The sequence below is a fragment of the Salvia splendens genome, chromosome 16 (assembly GCF_004379255.2).
Source record: "Salvia splendens isolate huo1 chromosome 16, SspV2, whole genome shotgun sequence".
Classification (NCBI taxonomy): Eukaryota; Viridiplantae; Streptophyta; class Magnoliopsida; order Lamiales; family Lamiaceae; genus Salvia; species Salvia splendens.
Genome location: NC_056047.1, coordinates 8,641,711 through 8,662,124, shown reverse-complemented (window position 1 = coordinate 8,662,124; position 20,414 = coordinate 8,641,711). Strand labels below are relative to the sequence as shown.

Below are 20,414 nucleotides of genomic sequence, written 5' to 3'. Positions count from 1 at the left end.
AGCCGCCGCTGCCGCCGTCGCGGCCGCCGCCTCCTTCTCGAGCTGCATTTGCGCATAGCATGCCGCCATGGCCTCTTCAACGGCTGCATATAATGCTTCTTCAAGCGAACCACCGGATTCAGACGAACTAGAACTATCGGTGTCGTTGCCGAGATTCATTTTGGTTGGATGTAGAGAGAGAATATGTAAAGAGATAGTCAATATATTCGTATGCACAACTGAATGAGAAACGAGATTTAAATAGAAAATCAAAACCGCGTGCCATCGTCCGAGTCGATCGTCCGCGACCTCCACAATGGGGCGGACGATGGCGCGGACGATGACCATCGTCCGCGGCCATCGTCCGCGACAGCCGCAATGGGGCGGACGATGGCGAGGACGATGGCCATCGTCCGCGACCGAAGTATAGGGCGCGACTATCGTCCGCGCCCTATGGCACGCACCCGCAATGGGTGCGGACGATGCGCGCCATCGGGCGTGCCATCGTCCGCCCATTGCGGATGCTCTAAGCAAACTTGATAAGACACCAACACGAACCTATCCACATGTCGTATGTTGCAATAGACACAAGCTCATGTTGAAAACATAGTCACATTTGCAAAAGTGTAAAAAAGCATGGGAACAACTCGACACCTCTTTTTAAACTTTTCACCCTACTCTACTTACCCACTCAAAAAGCACCATTCCACATTGACAACATTGGCTTCTAGTGGCCAAATAGGCACCACAACATATTCCATCACTACTTTTTAACTCGAGTATATCCTACAAATAACACTGATATACTTGTATTTTGCACTTGTATCATCCACGCCGACAACATTGGCTTGTAAACTTGTAGTAGCCTATTAATCCATCACTACATTTTCACTCATGTAATACAGATGAAGTAATGAAAATTGAACGGCCAAACATTTCTATCACTTTTTCGATGCGTGACATTGATATTCCAATTACATGTAGATGAAAAAGTGATTTTGAGGAACCAAAGCAATGGTTATGCAAGGGACATGACTATGAACCCAAATAATTGAGAGATGACACGTGGACAGTCTGTTTCCTTTCCTGCTAAATGACGAGGATGATTTAATGGATTTTTTGTTATTTGCCTAATGTAGCCATAACGTCATTTCCAAGCAACAAGTTGGTGTCTATGGCCGCATTTTAATCAATTATTGCATGATTGGATAATTTGGATTTCGATCAAGAGAAGCTATTGTATAATAATAATTTGAATGCAACTTTGTTTCAATCTTGACTGAGAGCATATGAACTTCGTGTGTATGAAATTTCAAATCTAAACCAATATTTCCATGGCATATATGTAACTATATTAGTAACAAATATACAATTGAATGAGTTTCAATTAAAATTTTGACCGAATAAATCGTGACTTATCAATCATGTATATCAATATAAACACTAGTAGGCCCATATTGACCCATTAGATTGAATAGATTTCTCTTGCAAAAGCTTAATATTTGGCTGATATGCATTTGGGCCAAAGCCCACTTATTTGGGTTTCCATACAGATATCAATGGACCAAACCCGAATAATCCCACAGCCTTTAAAATCCCAATTTAGAACGCAAAAATAAGCACTTGAACACAATTGAGTTGAAGATGTAAAAGCTTCAAAACTGTTGGCACAAATTTGAACAAAATCTGGTAAGATGAATTAACCTAACATCAGTAATTTTGTGAGACTTCCCTCTCAATACCAAGAGTTTTGCGTGGCCAAGGACAGTCAGCCCGTTTAGTAGTGAGGAACAAGAGCTATCTCGTTTGAGCTAATGAGAGAGATTTCATGCACAATTAATCGCATAGACTGTTGATTCGAGACAAACAAGTACGACAAAATCTTTTTAAGTAAAATCTAATGTATCAGAGATTATAATTTACTCATCCAATGAGGTGTTACAAGTGAAGGTGACAATCTTACCTCATATGTCATGCTCTCTCTCTCTCTCTTCATTACGTTCAAAGAAACTACCTCAACGAAATTTTTGCTAATTTCTTCATTGACCACCATAGCGAGATTGCAATCTCTTCTTCTCAAACTCGACCTAATGGAATAAGAGAGGTGAGTGGAATGTAGCATAAACCAACCAAAAAGGTTTCCCAAAATCAAGATTTAAACCAACCAAAAAGGCACCCCTTACCACTTTTCGAACACGTTCATTGGCAGCAGGGGTTCCTCCAGTAACTGATTCAGGGAGATAAGGGCTGCTAACTCTCACCTCGTTCATAACAACAATAGTGCTTTTATCCCAGCGAACAGGGAGCCTGGATGCATAAAAACAACAGTACTCTTTTGTGAAGAAGCAGATTGATAGGCATAGTATAAGAGTGTGATAGGGGCAAGGTTGATGGTGACTATATGAGAAAAGCGGTGCCAAGGTACGATCGGGTTGTGCTTGCATAGATCAACATGGAGTCACGGAGTAAATAAGGGGGAAAGTGTGTACGTGTCCGATATACAAAGGAAAACAAAGAATACATATCTGTAATTCATTTGATTTCTTGAAACCACACAAAACTCTCTTCAAATGATAAAAATAAGGTCTTTTCTTCTATCAGCAGATACTACAACTCTGCAAACAGATCCAGGTTGTTTATACTTGGCCTAAAGATCAGAGAAAATTTACTCTTCTGCATTCAATCAGCCGGATTTGAGTGAACCACAAGAAGATTCATGTACAGTTAACGAACCAGAGCTGATTTCATCCAGAATTCTCCACCCCAGCTAATATTGTGATCCTTCTTTAAACATATTCAAATAGGTCCCCCGCTACCTACAGTCTCGACACACTTTCCCTGTTTCCCAAATAACTATTGCTAAGGAAGATCATAAGGGAACCAACTTTCTCCGTGGCAGAAGTTAGAAACAGACAGTTAACATCTTAGACAACACGAAGAAATAGTTAACATTTTAGATCAACTAGTGACTCATCTCAATCAAATACTGGTTTGACGACGTCCATGTTTATACCAAATTGTAGCTACGTCAAATTACATCAGCCGATAAAACTTAATAATCGACAAATAAGAGAATTCAGTGGCAATCATAAACAGACAGCCTATATCAAAAGTGCTTACATGGGACTGTGCCATTTATAAACAGTGTGTGCAAATCAATATAAAAGAGATTGAGATATCATTCCAACCAAAAATAACAATATTGGTCAAGAAAAGGGTAATGAAATCAACTGAAGAAACACACTAACACACTAATCGACAGCAATAGAGCAAATCAAAAGTTAAATTTCAAAAGGAGGGAAAAAGGGCACATTACGTTTTGGACAAAGCATCAAAAAGACTTTGAGCTTGTGGTGTAACTCCCACACCAATCCTCTCTGCCTCAGCCTCAGCTTGTCTACAATCGCAACCCACAAAAATAATATACTACTAAAAAATAACAAAAACATCAAAATAAAATTAAAAAAAACCCCAAATCATTGCATAACAAACCCTAAAACTCTCCAAAATTTAAGAAAATCATAAAACCTGCATACCCAAAAACTGAATTAAAAAATTTACCTAATAGCAGAGTCTTCTTTGGACTGAAGAGTATTGAGATCGAGAAAACACTTGTTTACATCAAGTGGGTCTTCACCTTGCCCTAAAAAAGTGAATTCTTTAATGTAATTAGCCTTGAGCAACCTAATATTCCTCTTTGGGCCTGCCCCAGATTTCGATTCCTCTTGTAATCTCAAAGTTAAAGAAGTTTGGCAAAGCAAAAAAGCTAACGACAGAAATTAAAAAAATGCACAGATGCATAATTATTAAAAATAGATTGGATCTCTTGCAAGGATATGAAGGATGAGGAGGTTGGAAGGGCGGTCAAAGGAGATGACTTGGGATTGGAATTCTTCGCCGAGAGTCGTTTTGATTGAAAGTAGGCATCCAATTGCAAATTCATCGCCTTGACCTTGAGCTTCCATTGCTGCACGACTGGTTATTCTGCAATGATTTTGGAGATTTAATTCTCAATGGTGCTTTTGAAATAAGTGTAAAGTGCACTTATGTTGTAGCGACACTATAGTTATGTCAATGGGAATATTTGTAACATCAAATAACGACGTACAAATCAATTGTTAAAAAATAAAAAGTGATTAAGTATTGTTAATAGTAAATGAGTCTACCCATAGAAAGATAAAATAAATAAAATAGAAATTTTTTAAAAATGAAAATAGTTTATACTCTTTTTGTCCCCTATTAATTATCCATTTTGGTTCTCTCCATATGTGAAATAGTAGACCGTCAAAGATTCACTTATTATTGAGATATTTTTTGGTCGAAGACTAGGAGATGGTCAACCTCTAGAGGATAACATACCAAGTACAAAACAATAACTCAATTACAAGCACAAGATACAAAGAAACCCTAGCTACTGATATGCTCAGCTTTTGCATGAGCTTAGACACAACATTTGATTGTAATTGTTCATATTTGACCAAGAATCCGCATGATTATATCTCGTTATTTACTATTCCGTTATGGTATTTTGACCGTTTTATTTGAGATGTCTAGAAAATAAGCTTAAATATGTGAAAAAGGTGATGAGAAGATGTACGAGACGAAATGGAGTACAGAAGAGTCCCAACGACTACACGAAATGGAGTATTATTTAATTATTTCAACATCAACATTGTCATTATATATGTCGCAACTCCGTAATGTGTCTGGTTGTTTTTAAGATCGTCGACAATAAAAATATGCAATAATCGTTAATAATAATTTTAGTTCTCACACTCCGCTATTTATTAATAAAGCGGTGCCGTTTTGAGTTGTCAATATCATGGGTGGATCTACATACACCATAGGAGAGGCATTTTCTCCCACCTCATTTTTTCTAACCTATTTTAAAATTTACTATTTCCTTTATTCTCACATTAAACGCCTTTCTTCAAATTTTTTAAATTCCTTCCTATGAAAATTTGTCCTACACCCTACAAATTCTTGGGTCTACAGGTCCCACTATTTTATTTCTTGTTTAATTTGTTTCTCAGTCAATTCAATTTCAACTAAATTAAAATTGTATTCAAAATTATAAAAAAGAAATTTATATTAAAAATAACATTATACTAATAAACATAAAAGTAAATTACAATCAAAATTACCTAACTGAAATACTAAATAAATATTTTGGGAGAGACGAACGAGTGAGGGATATTTGAGGAAGTGCGAAAATTTCATTTTCTATATTTTTTTCGATTTCTTTTTATTTTTTTAAAAAAATCAAAAATCAAAATCCCCAATGGTCAAAACGACGCCCACTCGGGAGGGGGGCAGTGGGGTGTCACGGCGCTGGGGAGTGCCACGTCACCCTAGGTGCTTGTCCCGCTAGACCGGGATAGGTCCTTTGAGGATGGCCCTCTACAACGAACTCACTACAACGGCATCCATCGGCGACTCGCCTTGCTGTGGAGATCACCATTGTTGATGCTCTTACCTTCCGCGATTTATTACTAAACGAAGTCGTTTGGAGTTGTCAATAAACATTTAAAATTGCGTTTGAGACTATAATGGATAGAGAGAGTGAAATGAATGTGATTTGGCAAGTTCGGGGCGCTATGCCTTTAGGGTAGGGGAGAAGTTTCTAGAAGCGTTGAATGGGAAGTTGGTTTGGGTTTGAGAGGATGGAGGAGGGTAGGATTAAGGTTAGGACAAGATAAAAGGTTAGTGTGGAGTTTTGGATGTCATCTCTATTAATTAATTTACCAACTCAGTGTATTGTAGTGCAGTTAGCAGTGCAGAACTGTGGTGACTTGAGGGCACAGGTTAAAACCCCGCCACCTGCTAGGAGACTCTCGGCCTTAATCCGCAAACCTGGTCGAACACGATTAGTCAGATTTCGCCAAAAACGGATAGAAAGACCTATATATGATAAAACAAAATAAAATGAAGTTACCAACACTACATAGGTTAGAGCTGTCTAACCTAACAAATATAAATACTAGAAAATAAAATGCTATCTACAATCTACCCATTTTTCATCAATTCCAAAACTCGATAATTGGCTTATATATAGATGTTTCTACATGACCAACAAACATCACATTAAACATTGCAACAATGGCTGATTGCAAGTTTGAAACAGAAATTGAGTTGAAAACTTCTCCTGAAAAGCTATGGAAAAACCTTAAAGAATTCGTCACACTCTTTCCCAAAGCCATGCCCGATTTAATCGAAGGGATCGATGTGATCGAGGGCGATGGAAGATCGGTCGGAACAGTCTACGTGGCTACTTTCAAGCCCACAGGTACATAAAAAAAGCTACACTCTATTAGTTCACTTATTTTGTAACTAATTAATTACCCGATCAACGACGTCGTTTATTTGATTTCCTCGATATGTAGAGGTGAGCCCCGTGGCTACGATCATCAAGGAGAGGCTTGAAATTGTGGACGACGAGAAGAAGATATGGGGTTATAGGGTCCTGGAAGGTGATATCTTGGAAAATTACAAGAATTTCAAGGTGGTAATATATGTTGGCAGCAGCCCTAAAAGTGATGGTGCTTTGATTAAATATACAGCTGAGTTTAACAAGGCAAATGAAAAAGTCGTTGTTGATCATGATATCTTAAAGGCTTTTGCTGTTCAAATGTACAAGAATGTTGATGCTTATCTTCGCAAGCTGTGATTCCTTCAAGATTAAGGTTACGCATCTATTATTGATATATAGTTTATGTTGGGTTTTTTTTCTCATGTCTCATTGATTATGTGACCAGAATCACCAATTTTACAATTATACTCTATTCTATAACTTTTTAATTCCTCTCTTGAATTAATGAGGGAGAAAAAAATCTGACTTTAAATTTGTAAGTTTGGTGATCCGGTCTTAATTTATGAGATTTAAGCGAAAAAAAAATAAATTAAAAATTGCCAATGTAGATTACATATATATCTCAATATAGATGTTTATGATTGGGGAGTAGCCCATCACTCCATATATGTATTGCTTTACTGAAATAATGTAGATCTTGTTGTATTTGTCTGAACATATATTTGTCATGTTTTTCTCTAGCTCATGTTTGAATATAATAATAATAATAATAATAATAATAATAATAATAATAATAATAATAATAATAATAATAATAATAATAATAATAATAATAATAATATAATGATAATAGTAGTATGAAATAACTTTGCAACTCACAATGATTTAGTATATTATTCAAAAGTACAATAGTCGATCTGATTTCCTACAATGCCTCTGCATACAACTTGTGATTGAAAATTAATTTCAAGCACTACAACTGTACAACAACAGTACTTACGATATGATTTTATACACAAACAATTAAACAAAACAATACGAAAGGATTTCATATAAAATTATGGAGGATCCTAAAAAAACTAATCTTTCTCAATCCAATCACAGAAAGTTATGTGAAAATGGTTGTCTTCGTAATATCATACTTCGCCGGAATCTTTATCTTGAAGAAGAGGAACCATCTCGGCCGTTGATGACCGTCTTTGATCTCTCCCCATAATACACGAATTAATGCACCCATCATGCTAGATTAATTACCACAATTTCAATTATTTCCCCCATTATATTGCATTATAGAGTTGATGTTAATAGTGTCAATTGCCAAATAAATCATCACCCTCGATTTAAAGTCCTGAGCCATTCATTAAGAGAGATTTTTTTTGCATTCGGAATTCCAAATGGTTGAATGCGGGCACGAAATAAGGGCCCTTCCATCTCTTGCACCATATCAATTCTTTTGTGCTCGAATTCTATCAGTAAATTAAATCTCAATTTTTTTAATTACTACGGACGGAATTAAATATAATTTGTTTCTCAAAGAATTTTAGATGATCATTTACATATGATTTTTTGTATATATTAGCATTTAGCACGACTTATTTGAAAATTTGATTCCATCATTGCCAATGCTCAATACAATGACATCTGAAATTTTGTTTTGGGTTTGCTGTATATACTCTGTGGTTTTACTAAAAATAATATTTTAATAAAAATATAAAACATATGTTAATTATGTCATTTTTAATCCAGCTCACCGATGACCGATCGTGTTTCTATTTCATTACTAAATTAGTTCTAGAAAAAAATTTCACTCTTAAAAAAGATCTCCAAACATTAAATTTTACCAATTATAATTACTTTTTTTCACCAAATTATAAGTCCAACATCACCAACCTACCGCGAAAACACGCAGGTTGCATGACACCATGGAGAAGACAAGTTCCGAAAATGGATAAAAAATAAAAATGTTTCAAAACGCCAACTTCTTAATTGGTTTTATTGGTCGCCTTTTTCTATTTTAGTCGATTTATTACTAAAACGACGCCGTTTTGAATTGTCACTCTTGCCACAATTATGCTTTAAAACGTTTAAGATTTTGGATGTCAACTCTATTAATTAAGTTACCAAACACTAGTAGATAGGTTAGAGCTGTCTAACCTAAATAAAACAAACCTAGCTACCTATTTTTCATGAATTCCAAAACTCGATTATTGGCCTATATATATATGTTTGTGCATGACCAACAAACATGACATTAATTAATGATGCTTCCAAGCTTGAGACAGAAATTGAGTTGAAAACCTCTCCAGAAAAGCTAAGGGGAAACCTAAAAGAATTCATCACACTCTTTCCCAAAGCCATGCCCAGTGTATACGAATCCCTCAGGAATTCTTTTAGGGTTTCCCATAGCTTTTCTGGAGTTGGAAGCAGGCATTGTTGCAATGCTAGTTGAATTATTTTGTAGTCGACCAACGACGTCGTTTCTTTGATTTCGAGCTGATGCCCGTGGCTACTACGATCGTCAAGAAGATACTGAGTTATAGTGTCCTGGAAGGTGGTGGTAATAAATGTTGGCAGCAGCCCCAAAAGTGATGGGAAATATACAGCTCACCTGAGTTTAACAGGGCAAATTCAAAACTTCCCCATCGATCTTCAAAACTTCAAGCGTTTCGCTGTTATACTTTTTACGCCTGTGGATCATTATCTTCTCAAGGCATCATGATTTCTTCAAGATTAAGGTTAAGTTTTTTGTTTTTTTTCTCATTTCTCATTGATTATATGACCAGAATTATAATCAACTAGTTTAACCCACACGACTTTTTACAATAATCAGATGAGTACAAAATTTTGTGCTCTACAAAATTAGGAGTATTTTGTTTAAATTTTCTAGTTAATTTTGATTGTTTTCAGATAAATAAATGAAAATTATATTAGTCTTACATTAGTTGCATATTTATTTCAGAATAATCGTGTTATGTGATCTATTTATGATTAAAACTATTAAATATTGACTAAAACTAAGTTGGCGTCGACATACCTCATTGATTAAATATTAGACACTATCAAATATTGATTAAAACTATTAATTTTTGTTATTTAATAATTTTAGTAATTAATAAAAATTTATTGATATCTAAAAATCTAAATTTAAAATTTAATTTTATAAAATTAAATCTAATATTGAAATAAAGAAACAAAGTGAAGGATGACAAAAGGGAAGAAAATGATAATTTTAAAAATATCAGATTTAGTACATCACTGAAATAATATCAGATTTAAAATGTTAAAAGTGTAAAAAGACCAAATTGCCCAACCCCTCAAAAGGGTATTTTCGTATCAAAAAATGGCAAAAGGACCAATTTCGAGATAAATCCTTAGTCCAGTGATGTCTGTCGATATTTTTAAAGTCCATGGACTATGGGCGAGATAAACCCATAGTCCATGGACCATTTTTGAAGTTCACTCAATTTATTAATATAATATATAAACGATATATAATTTCTTTTAAAAAAATATTTATCAACTAATGAAATTATGTCATTTGGTACATTGATTTGTTTATTGACCATTGGTTTATGAAGTAGCATCATAATGTGTATTATCTAATGTATAATGATGTTTTATTCCATGACAACCTATCATATCATGCATCTTGCCTTCAATTTCTATCATGCATGCTAAAAGATTTATATAATATACTCTAAAAATTTTCATGAAAGCGGGAGGAAAAATAAAAATTCCCACAACTTGACTTTTATATATGTATAGATTAGAGAACATGTCATTCTCATCATCCATAGTGAATAATTTTTTTTTAAAAGAGAAATTATAATATTGAAGAATGATTATATAGAGAGAAAAATGAAGATTTTTTTTCGTGAATAGAACTATAGCAAATGTGATCTCAATTTGTAGGGGATGAAAAAATATGCATTTTGGTATAATTTTATATATATTTAATTTAATATATAAAATATATTTGTATAATAAATAAAATATTTATTGACTAATGAGATTGTAACAAATGACATAATCTCATTGGTCAATAAGGTAAATTGAGAGAGATACCACTTGATTTTATTTTTACCCACCGGTCAAAAAAGAGTATGATTTGACTAATTGACATCCCTTTATATCAAATCATATATTATATGCTAATACAATTTTATAATATAGTTATCAATATTTCATAAAAGTAGGCAGGAAAATTTCCTTGGCATGTACTGTGCTTTTATATATTTATAGATAGATTTCACAAAAATCAAACTCTATTTATAACTTTTTAATTCCTCTCTTTGAATTTAAAGAGAGAAAAAAAATCATACTTGTACTTCTAAATAATTTTACAAAATTAAATAAAAAATTTCCAGTGTAGACTACATATCTCATTATAGGTGTTTATGATTATTGATTAGCACATTACTCCATATATAAATGTATTGCTTTACCATATTAAAAGAAATAATATAGTACTCCGCTAATAATTTGTGTTGGACGAACCTTGCTACTGTGTTACAAGATTTTTCTGAAAATAATGTAAAAGTAGAGGAGAATCTTGATGTGTTTGTCTGAATAAATAGTATTTGTCATGTTTTTCTTTCGCTCATGTCTGAATATAATAAAAATATAATAACGATTATAGTAATAATGAAATAACTTTGCAACTCACAATGATTTAATATAATATCCAAAAGTACAATAGTCGATCTGATTTGCTACAACAGAGCTATGTACAACTTGTGATTGAAGAATTAATTTCAAGCACTACAACAAGACGTAGGATATTATATGATATTATACACAAACAAAACAATTGTACAAAAGGATTTCATATAAAAATATGGAGGATCCTAAAAAACAAATCCTTCTCAATCCAATCAGAGAAAGTTATGTGAAAATTAATTCACAAAAAAGAAAAAAAGTGTCCGTCTTCGTAATCTCATACTTGGCCGGAATCTTTATCTTGAAGAAGAGGAACCTTCTCGGCCGTTGATGAGTCATTGCGACTATCATCCAACCGCTGCGCCTCACCCTCTTTGATCTCTCCCCATAAAACGGTGTAATACCCCACACCACACACGAATGCTCCCATCATGCTACATTACATTAATTACCACAATTTCAATTATTTCCCCCAATTAAATCGCATTATAGAGTTACTAATAGACATATGATAGTAATGTCTATTGGCTCTATGATAGACTATTGTGAACTTTCACGCCTCCATTTACAGTCTTAGGCCATTTATTAAGATTTTAAAAAATTGATTCCTTTGATATGCATTATTAAGACTTTAAACTTTTGTTCATTAATTGATAAAAAAAATGACAAAAGCAAAAGAAATAATGAAAAAGGTGATGATATAGTATATAGTTAATTTCATTATAAAATAGGATCGAGAAACGTACCTCCCAATATGGAAAGTGTCCGCAAAGAGCAAACAACCGAAGGTACTTGCATACGGAATTCCAAATGGTTTGAATGCGGGCACAAAATAAGGGCCCTTCCATCTCGTGCACCATATCAATACTTTTGTACGTATCAAACTGCTGAAAATTGCCTATGTAATTTAAACACGTTATAATCAGTGTACACTAAAAAATAACAAAATTTGTGATTTTATAAATAAATTTACCGTGAGCACGATGACTAAGAGTTCAAAATTGAGGTCGAGCCTCCACGCACTTGGATTTTTCTCGAAGAAAAGGGCAACCACAGCTGATTGCATCGTCCCAAATAAGCTATAAAAAGAGATTATTTTCATAACGTTTGAGCACATTTTCACTGTTCCCACCTGACTCAACAATACATAGCAATACAAACAAAAACAATATTCAATATTTGTTTCATAAGCTCAACCAATTAATATTCCAATAATTTTGTAAGTAATTATTAGAAGATTTTTTGGTACCTGAAGGATGTTCCAAATGGCAAGAGTGAATGAAGAAGCTGCAAATAGCATGCACCCAAGAACCCAGTTTTCATGTGGTGCTAAGAAGATGAATAGACGCGGCGGCGCCGCCGAAAGAGAAGGGGAGGAGTGGCTTCTGATGGTGGGCCCCCTGTAGAGAGTGATTGAGATTGCGCCGGCCAAAGATATCAAGGTGCCTATTACTCTTGCTTGGCTGCCTGACCTTTTCCAATCAAATTTTATTGTCCTGAAATTTATTTACAAATATTTATTAGTCATACTATATTTTATGAACATAAAGTGATCAATCAATGAAAAGGTTGGATTAAAATAATTTGTAAGTTGGCTAAAATGGAAACCTACTTATCATTTAGTAAACGTTGAAGTGAAGAAAGCAAACTGATAAGGAGCCGGATTTGATTGATGACATAAAATAAGATTCCAAGAATAGTTCATAAAAGTCGAGAAAAAAAGGAGAAGTTGCCCTTTTCAGATGGAAACAATTATAACGATGTCAAATCATTTAAATTAATTAACTTTTAATTCTTACACCTACTCCACACACGCACTCACCGACACCATACTACTCTATTAACTTAGTCAAACAACCTTTTCTGAATCCATGAATTTTTAGTAGCTTAATTTTAGTAAGATATTTTTTTCATAAAAAATAATTGGTCGAGTTATAACTAATTTTGAGCTATATATAGTAACTTCTTAAAAGAAAGAGGATCTATCTTGTGCGTAAGCTGTAAACCCAACAAAATAGATAACAGATAAATCTGAGGGTTTTACCATCTACTCCTATATTGGAATATTAATACATGAATCGGCAAGCATCAATGACTTGTGTGAAAAATATCCAACTCATACATTGAAGTGGAGTATTATTAATAGAGGCAGGCCTAGTGGAAGTGACAACAAATCAAATAGCGTTTCAATTCAGATCACATATTTATGTTGTGTATAATAAATCTAAAAAAAGTTTTTTTAAAAAAAAACAAAAGCAACCACAACCAAGATAGATATAGATTTTCCAACTTGCAATCAAAATATATGTGGGCCATTTGGAAATCAATTATTACCATTTCACTAGTGGCTCCTAATAATACTAATAAATTCCCAATTTCAACATTATTAAAGACGTGCCAGTGTTTGAAATAGACCCTCAATGTATATTAGCTGTGTATTATAAATATATTTAAATACTACTAGTAAATAGAGAACCCAATATTCCAATAGATTCCACCGGTCCATATTCCAACCTAACAAGGCCCAAGAATTTATAAGTGTGGCACACACACTTTGGAAAATTGGAATGAAAAATTGATTCCCTCTTGTGGCTCCAAGATACTCACCAGATGCTTCCTTTTATTAGATGGAAAATAATATTCATGAAAACGTGATTGCGTAAAAAAGATTAACAGGCATAACTCATAAGGGTTTAGGGCAGTGATAAAGAAATAATTAAATTCTAATGTATAATTAGAGATCAAATCTCAATCTTTAAATCATAAATGAAAAGATGAAATAAAAAACACAGAGATCATTTTTAGATACTAATTAGGTCAATTTAAGATCGTTTTAGTTCATACAAGGGGTATGAACTAATACGATCTAAAAATGACCTTCCGTGACAATTGTTATGAACTAAATCGATCTAAAAACAATCCAATTTCCATCTAAGAATAACCCTCCGTATTTTGTTACTTGATTATGCATTAGATTTCATTTTTTTTAAATGACTCGATGAATTTATATATATAATTAGCAAAAATATTAAACGTCGAATACAAGTGTGTATAATGTATATGTCATTTCAAGAAGGGAGAATCAATGAATCATTGATGACTTGGTTGGTCTTTAATTTCATTTCATATATACAGTTATTTAACTTTTTGAGTCATATCATGTTGGCTGGCTACATATATTTGGTGCAAGTGCTATGACTAAGATAACATAAACTAAACTCTTACATTATTATAATATGAAAAAATCAAGAATCTCAAGTTTATAATTTAAGAGAGAGAGAGAGAGGAATCAAGAGAACCTGAGGATGATTCCTAGAATGAAAGAGAAAGCAGGAATCTGGTTTGCCATTCCACATGCCACTATTGGAGAACTGTAACTCAATCCAACAAATGCTAGATTCTGAGCTATAGTTATCCTGCCAATTACACCAAAACTTATATAAATATCTACAACAGAAATTTTTTGAGATTTTGATCATCACAATCACAAGAATTAAGAAAACAAACCCTATAAAACCAAGCAAGAAAACTCGCACCATAAACTTCAAGGTAAATACCGCATCTTCCGATCTACCAAAAGAAAATCATAACATCAAATATTTCGTGGCACCGTCTTTAAATTTAATATCACAAATAAAAAAAAGACACTCATATATGTTGGTGTGAACATGAAAAATAGAAACCTTTCTCTTTGATAGAAGAAGCAATAAGGGAGTAGGAGGATTGATCCAAGAATATTTGTGTAGACTACAAACACAAAAGGGCTCATTCCTCTAGCCATGGCGGTGCTAGCCATTATCGTCAATCCTATAATCGAACCCTCCACCAACACCATGGCAGCGCAGGGAGCCGCCTCCACCATCGCCGTCTTCATGCTGCCGTTGCCGCCCATCTCTCTCTAAATAGTTTTGTGTGATTAATTTTGGTCTCTTGCTGTATATTTATTATTGAAAATTTGGTGTTTCTAATGATAGGATGGGAGAGAAGAAAAAATGGAGCGTAACCTTTCAAGAAAGTGTGAAGCTACTTATAGTGGACTAAGCAACTCGAGTGGCGCCCCATGCATACTAAGGGAAGACCATGTAATCACATTTTATTTATATTTTTAATACTACTAAATACTATACATTTACATGTATATGAAATATATTGTATGTGTGGCCCGTTTTTAGTGGTGGAGTGAGTGAATTTTAAGTACGAATAGGCTTTGTTTATATACGCATACATAAACGTCATTATTTGTAAAAATATCTTTTTTTAATATGTAAATATAATTATAAAAAAAAGAATATATTTTTATGAAAAATGACGCTGGAACAATCTGATGTTCAACTTCGTGGTTTATATTAATTGAGGCCCCACCATCAACATAATTAATACTAAGGATACTCTAATTATGATTATGTGTCTAACAAATCGCAACTTCCTACTGTTAATTAATTTCAACCGTGTATGGGTAACCTAGTCTCTAATTAAATAACCAAGTACGCAATCGCAATTTGTTTCTGCCTCTTGATTGGTAATCTGATTGTTTAGTTAATAAAATTCTTAAGACTTAATTAGTGCTGATTAATTAATTAGTTAATTAGTCTTATACCCTTTTGTTTTGATTTGCATCAGCAGAATTGGTTCCTGTCACGTCCTTGGCTGGCGCTCAGGATTAGTAAGTACGTGGATTTGTGTTTAATTTAATGATTATTTGATGATCTAACCTTTTGTCTTTGTTCTTTGGATTCCTTTTATAATCGATAGAATGGGGAGAATATTTTAATTAATGAAGAAGAGTTTGATCATGTTTGGTAAATTACGTCAAGTATTATTATATTTTATATCCTCATTAGTCACTCTCTTTAGACTTATATTAAGAGAATTAAACACAACTTTGTCTAGAATGTAAAATTCAAGATACGTGAGAACGCACGTATCCATTTAGGTAAAATTTGTATGTCAAAATAAGATGTAGTTCTTATCATTTTTATCTAATAAAATCAAATTATAATACACACACATATCTCTATTTACTAAATGATCCTTGAAAACTGAAAAGTGTGTAACAGAAAAATCTAAATTTTGTAAAACAAATTAAAGCTCTTCGTCTATTGTAACTATGTAAGTGTGGATTACAACTTTAGAGTACTTTAAAATGTTTTTTAATTTTGTTTTCATTCAACCAATTTATGTCACATGAGCATCTGATATGTGATCAATACACTGGTCAAATATTCAATGTACAAAAAATGAACAATTAAATGTTACTCCAATTCTCTGGCATTCTTCAACAAAAGTTAACCACAATTTGCAGACACTCCAATCTGGCTTAATAAACTAAATCAAACCAATACAAGACATCTCATGCAGTAATAAATCAAAAAAACAAAACAACATCTGTCAAAACGAACAGTCAAAACAACTAAGAAAAATGCTCAAGCAAAAATTGCCCCAGGTAATATATAACAATACATATATTTCAGAGGATGGAAAATCCAATCATTACACACATTTGAAGTGATAAAACTTCTCATCACCAACAATGCTTAATTTTAACAGTCATAGGTAGTCTTGAAAGTAATAACATATGCATGTGTAAAATTCAGCTGTAGTTTCTGTGCTGTCTTTTACAAAATAAGAATATTATACAACATTTGAATCCATTCAAAACTAAGAATTTGAAGGTCATGCCTCCCATGTTTAGACAATGCCTCACTATTCTGACTTCTTCCACCTGCAGCCAAGACTGGTCAGTTATTCACCAAAAATAGTCATATTGTATAAAAGAGGATGCAGTTCATGCACGAGTCTCAACGGATAATCAAGAGAAAGAATGAGTGAGATTTGACAATGTACAAGAAAAAAACATATAGTATAGGATGATGAGGCATGTACACTTCATGTGTGTGAAAGGATAGGAAGGAAGATACTTGTCAAACATGTCTCCTCCTTCAAAGAGACGTCGACCCTCTCCACCATTGGACTGTTGACCTCTACAAGAAAGGCCAGAAAATGGATGTGGCTTCCGTGGTGCCTAAAAGAACAACTTCATCTTCAAATCCAATTTCCAGAGGCCAAACTTTGAATCTAAACTTCTTCATATATTTTAACCATATTGTATCCTATCTCCAGGAAAAAAGTAGAAATCTTAGTATACCTTAAAAACACTAATTTCACTGTCTTAGTGATGGAAACGACAAGGATAAAAGTCGAATTGAATTATATACCACTCTTTGATGATGTTAAGAGTAGCAGATTGTGACATCTAATGTTAATGTTTCGGACATTTTCTTGAGCTCAATTTAAGAAAATATCACAATAATAACAAGGAAACTATGATAATAGAGGATTAAGTAATGTAGAGAACAATAAGAAATATGCTGTATAATCATCACCATGAATTGTTGTAACCAACAAAATTTTATCAACTTGTCTCAGAAACAAACTTTGTTTTTCCATTTACTACCATAATTATAAATTCTGGTCATTCTATGTTTTGCCTAAGCTTGCAGACATAAAAATATACAAAAACATTGTTGCCCTTTCGATTCCTACAAAGTATATTCAAAGATTTCTTGCTGGAAGTTACTATATAGGTCTTGGGTCATCATTCCGTGAGCCAATATGACTGACTTTTTCAGATGATAATAAGTTATGCGCGCGTCAACAGTTTTTTAGCATCTATTGAACATTTAGCAGCACCAGTTAGTTTATTTGTTGAGACAAGTCAAATAAAAGAGCCAGGAAAATTAAATAAATTGAAGAAAATAGATAGGAAAATGATCTTTCAGCAGCATAGTGAGGCGGGAGTTGAATAGACGTAGCGCTTGAACCTAGAAAATGAATTTTTATTGACTTCTATATCAAAAGAAAGCGACAAACCTCCTTATATTAGCAAGTGAATGGCGTCATGCTCTGTCTAACGACACGGTCTGCTCATCCTTAATTGGCAACAGAGGAGCATTCTCACTAATGGTTGCAGAAAATCATTGTTGCTGTTCTCAATCACCTTAACTTCTTTTGCCTTTCCCCACAGCACTGAGTAGAACGCGATAACAATGATAATTGACCCTAACAAACTGCAGAAAATTTAAATCTATGAACAAAAAACAAATACTAACAACTATAAAAGAATCCTAGTTTTTGTGCATACTAAAAATTTTAGTCTTGGCTATGACATAATTAGTGATAGCAATAAGTCATTTTAGTTGAATAACTTCAAACTAAGTGAACGCACCCAACCTTCCAAGATACAGAATATAGCTCAAGAAGATAATACCAAGCACAGCAGATATCATGATCCCCAACGGATGAAATATTGCAACGAAAAGGGGACCTTTTTTGTGCAGGCACCATGCAGTTACACTAACTTGGAATGCAGAACCATTTACTCCCTTTGAAGAAGAGAAGTTGTGCAAATTATACAGCCAAATATGGGTAAGGTGATTTTCCAAACATTGTTTTCAACGTAACAAACTGGTATTGATCCAACCATTGTCTAGCATTGAAATAGAAGTTCAGTATCAATTGTGAGTTTAGATATGAAACAGCTGGTCTATCACCTACCAAATACAGAAAAACAATCAGTCGGGTATTAGGTTGCAATGACCAAACACTAAGGTCTCAATCAGAAATCACAGATACGAATGTGGACAGAATGGCAGCAGAGAAGCAGTAAAAGAATACTATAACCAGCTCGGCTAGGTATTTCTAGAGAATCAACAACACTTGCAAAAGGAATATCAATATGAAAGATTACATTCCTAACTTGTCTGGTTTCTCTTCATTTCTCTAAGTGGAGTTATCTGTCCAATTATGTAGGCTGAAGCAACGACACAGTTTGCAGCAAGGAATAACCCTCCAAAAATCCAACTTGACTGCTACTACACCAGTATACTCCTAATGCAACTTAGGAGACAACAGATTAGTCAGGCTCTCGGGGCATTTGTAGAGAGTGGCAACAAAGGCTCCATAAATGAAGACCAAAGTTCCTAATGTTTTTGGAAGAAAACTTGAATTCCTACAGTTTAGCAGTGACATTCGGAACACAGCACAATCAAAGTTTAAGCAATTGTCATTTCCTTCTCATGAAAGAGAAGCCACTGATCGATTTAAGCACGACATTTGGCATAATCAAGAGCCTGAAAACGACAGCAAGCATGAAGGTAAATCCGGGAATGAGATTAAGCATGGCTGATGAAAATTCAGCAGAATTGTAACTGATTACAGTGTATCCAGTCAGCTGAACCAAACAACTACATTGTTATTATAAAACAAAACAAATAAACACAAATCAAGATTTTCCCCCAAATCCAACTTAATCAAAATTGAATAAAACCCAAGACTAGAATCTCAATCCACATCAAGAAATAACACACAATGTGATCTTAAAACAGAGATATGCAAAACCAAAAGCCTCAATACAACATCATTCTCTCCCAATTGGATGGAATCTTGAACTGAATCTATAAAAGATACAATCTTTACTTCATAAATTCATCGCATTATCAGTTTATTCAAATTAAGGCGAATAAGGGATCAATAAACTTACGCAATCGCACCCAGCCCTGAAAAAAAGAAGTGAGCAATTGAGAGAGAGAGAGAGAGGTAAGTGTGAAGGAGGAGAGATAAAGGAAGAAGGATAAGGGCGGCTAGGGCATTGGAGTTGGTCATTCCGGAAGCTAAAGTTGCTGATGATAAATCAGCCTTACTTGCGCCTCCGCTCTCCACTGCCGGAATTTTGACTGCGAGCCATACTATCTATCTGCTGCTGTCGACTCGCGTGGAACATTAGCCTGAGTTGTCGTAAAATATTCTTTTTTTCATTGCGTACGAGTAGAATCGAGTGTCAGTCCACATAGGCCTGCAAATTTAATCCGCAGGGGTTTTGGGTACACCCGACCCCGACCCAATACCCGACGGGTTTTGGGTACCCGAAATCTGAAATTATGGATTTGGGTATGAGTTTAGGTAGTTAATGTTAGAATTTTTCGGATTTAGGTTACCTAAAACCCGTATTATGGTACCCAGATTAATTATGTATTTGTGATAAATATTTTTATTTAGTATAGGTTGCTTTGATATTTTATTGTTCTATTATCTCGACTTTAATAATACTTCTTTACATTCGTGTTATGTTCATGTTGCATTATTTATGTTCTTACTTGTTATCTTTTCAAAATATAGTTATGCTTTCTCCATTTTATTTACATGTTCATTTAATGTAAAAAATTATTTTAATCTCTTTTATGTTTCAATTTATGCCAAAAATTTCTTTATTTTAAAATTAAGTAGTGCTATTTGTCTAATGTCTATTTATATAGAGAAAGCTAAAACATTAGAAATTTAGAATTGAAGTTTATACTTTTAATAATAGTCAATAAACAGTACTAATGTTGTGTTGTTTTTAATAATTTCTATTCTCATCACAATATACTTTATATAAAAGAATAAATTTGAAATATAATAATTTCGGGTT

At 33.7% G+C, this 20,414-nt stretch overlaps 3 protein-coding genes and 1 long non-coding RNA gene across 5 annotated transcripts; 1 reads left to right on the top strand and 3 right to left on the bottom strand.

The window, feature by feature from the left end:
• Positions 1-1,803: 1,803 nt before the first annotated feature.
• Positions 1,804-4,037, bottom strand: LOC121772584. Its single transcript, XM_042169733.1, has 5 exons — positions 3,818-4,037; positions 3,541-3,706; positions 3,296-3,376; positions 2,163-2,286; positions 1,804-2,066 (listed from the first exon to the last, which is right to left on the bottom strand). Exons 1-5 carry the CDS (start codon positions 3,942-3,944, stop codon positions 2,019-2,021), a joined length of 546 nt encoding a protein of 181 aa, XP_042025667.1. The 5' UTR covers positions 3,945-4,037; the 3' UTR covers positions 1,804-2,018.
• Positions 4,038-6,004: 1,967 nt separating this feature from the next.
• Positions 6,005-7,004, top strand: LOC121771027 (MLP-like protein 423). Its single transcript, XM_042167829.1, has 2 exons — positions 6,005-6,265; positions 6,363-7,004. The coding sequence occupies exons 1-2, from the start codon at positions 6,079-6,081 to the stop codon at positions 6,644-6,646; spliced, it is 471 nt and encodes a 156-aa protein (XP_042023763.1). The 5' UTR covers positions 6,005-6,078; the 3' UTR covers positions 6,647-7,004.
• A 3,935-nt stretch (positions 7,005-10,939) lies between these two features.
• LOC121770046 (WAT1-related protein At1g70260-like) lies at positions 10,940-14,954 on the bottom strand. Its single transcript, XM_042166845.1, has 7 exons — positions 14,632-14,954; positions 14,456-14,518; positions 14,248-14,364; positions 12,198-12,444; positions 11,922-12,080; positions 11,695-11,846; positions 10,940-11,382 (listed from the first exon to the last, which is right to left on the bottom strand). Exons 1-7 carry the CDS (start codon positions 14,838-14,840, stop codon positions 11,226-11,228), a joined length of 1,104 nt encoding a protein of 367 aa, XP_042022779.1. The 5' UTR covers positions 14,841-14,954; the 3' UTR covers positions 10,940-11,225.
• A 1,428-nt stretch (positions 14,955-16,382) lies between these two features.
• Positions 16,383-19,755, bottom strand: LOC121772578. Of its 2 annotated transcripts, none has more exons than XR_006044360.1 (2): positions 17,819-19,755; positions 16,383-17,058 (listed from the first exon to the last, which is right to left on the bottom strand). It is a non-coding gene; the product is annotated as an uncharacterized LOC121772578 (long non-coding RNA). The 2 variants fall into 2 exon arrangements; XR_006044361.1 differs by having other exon boundaries at positions 16,383-16,970.
• Between the last annotated feature and the right edge of the window lie 659 nt (positions 19,756-20,414).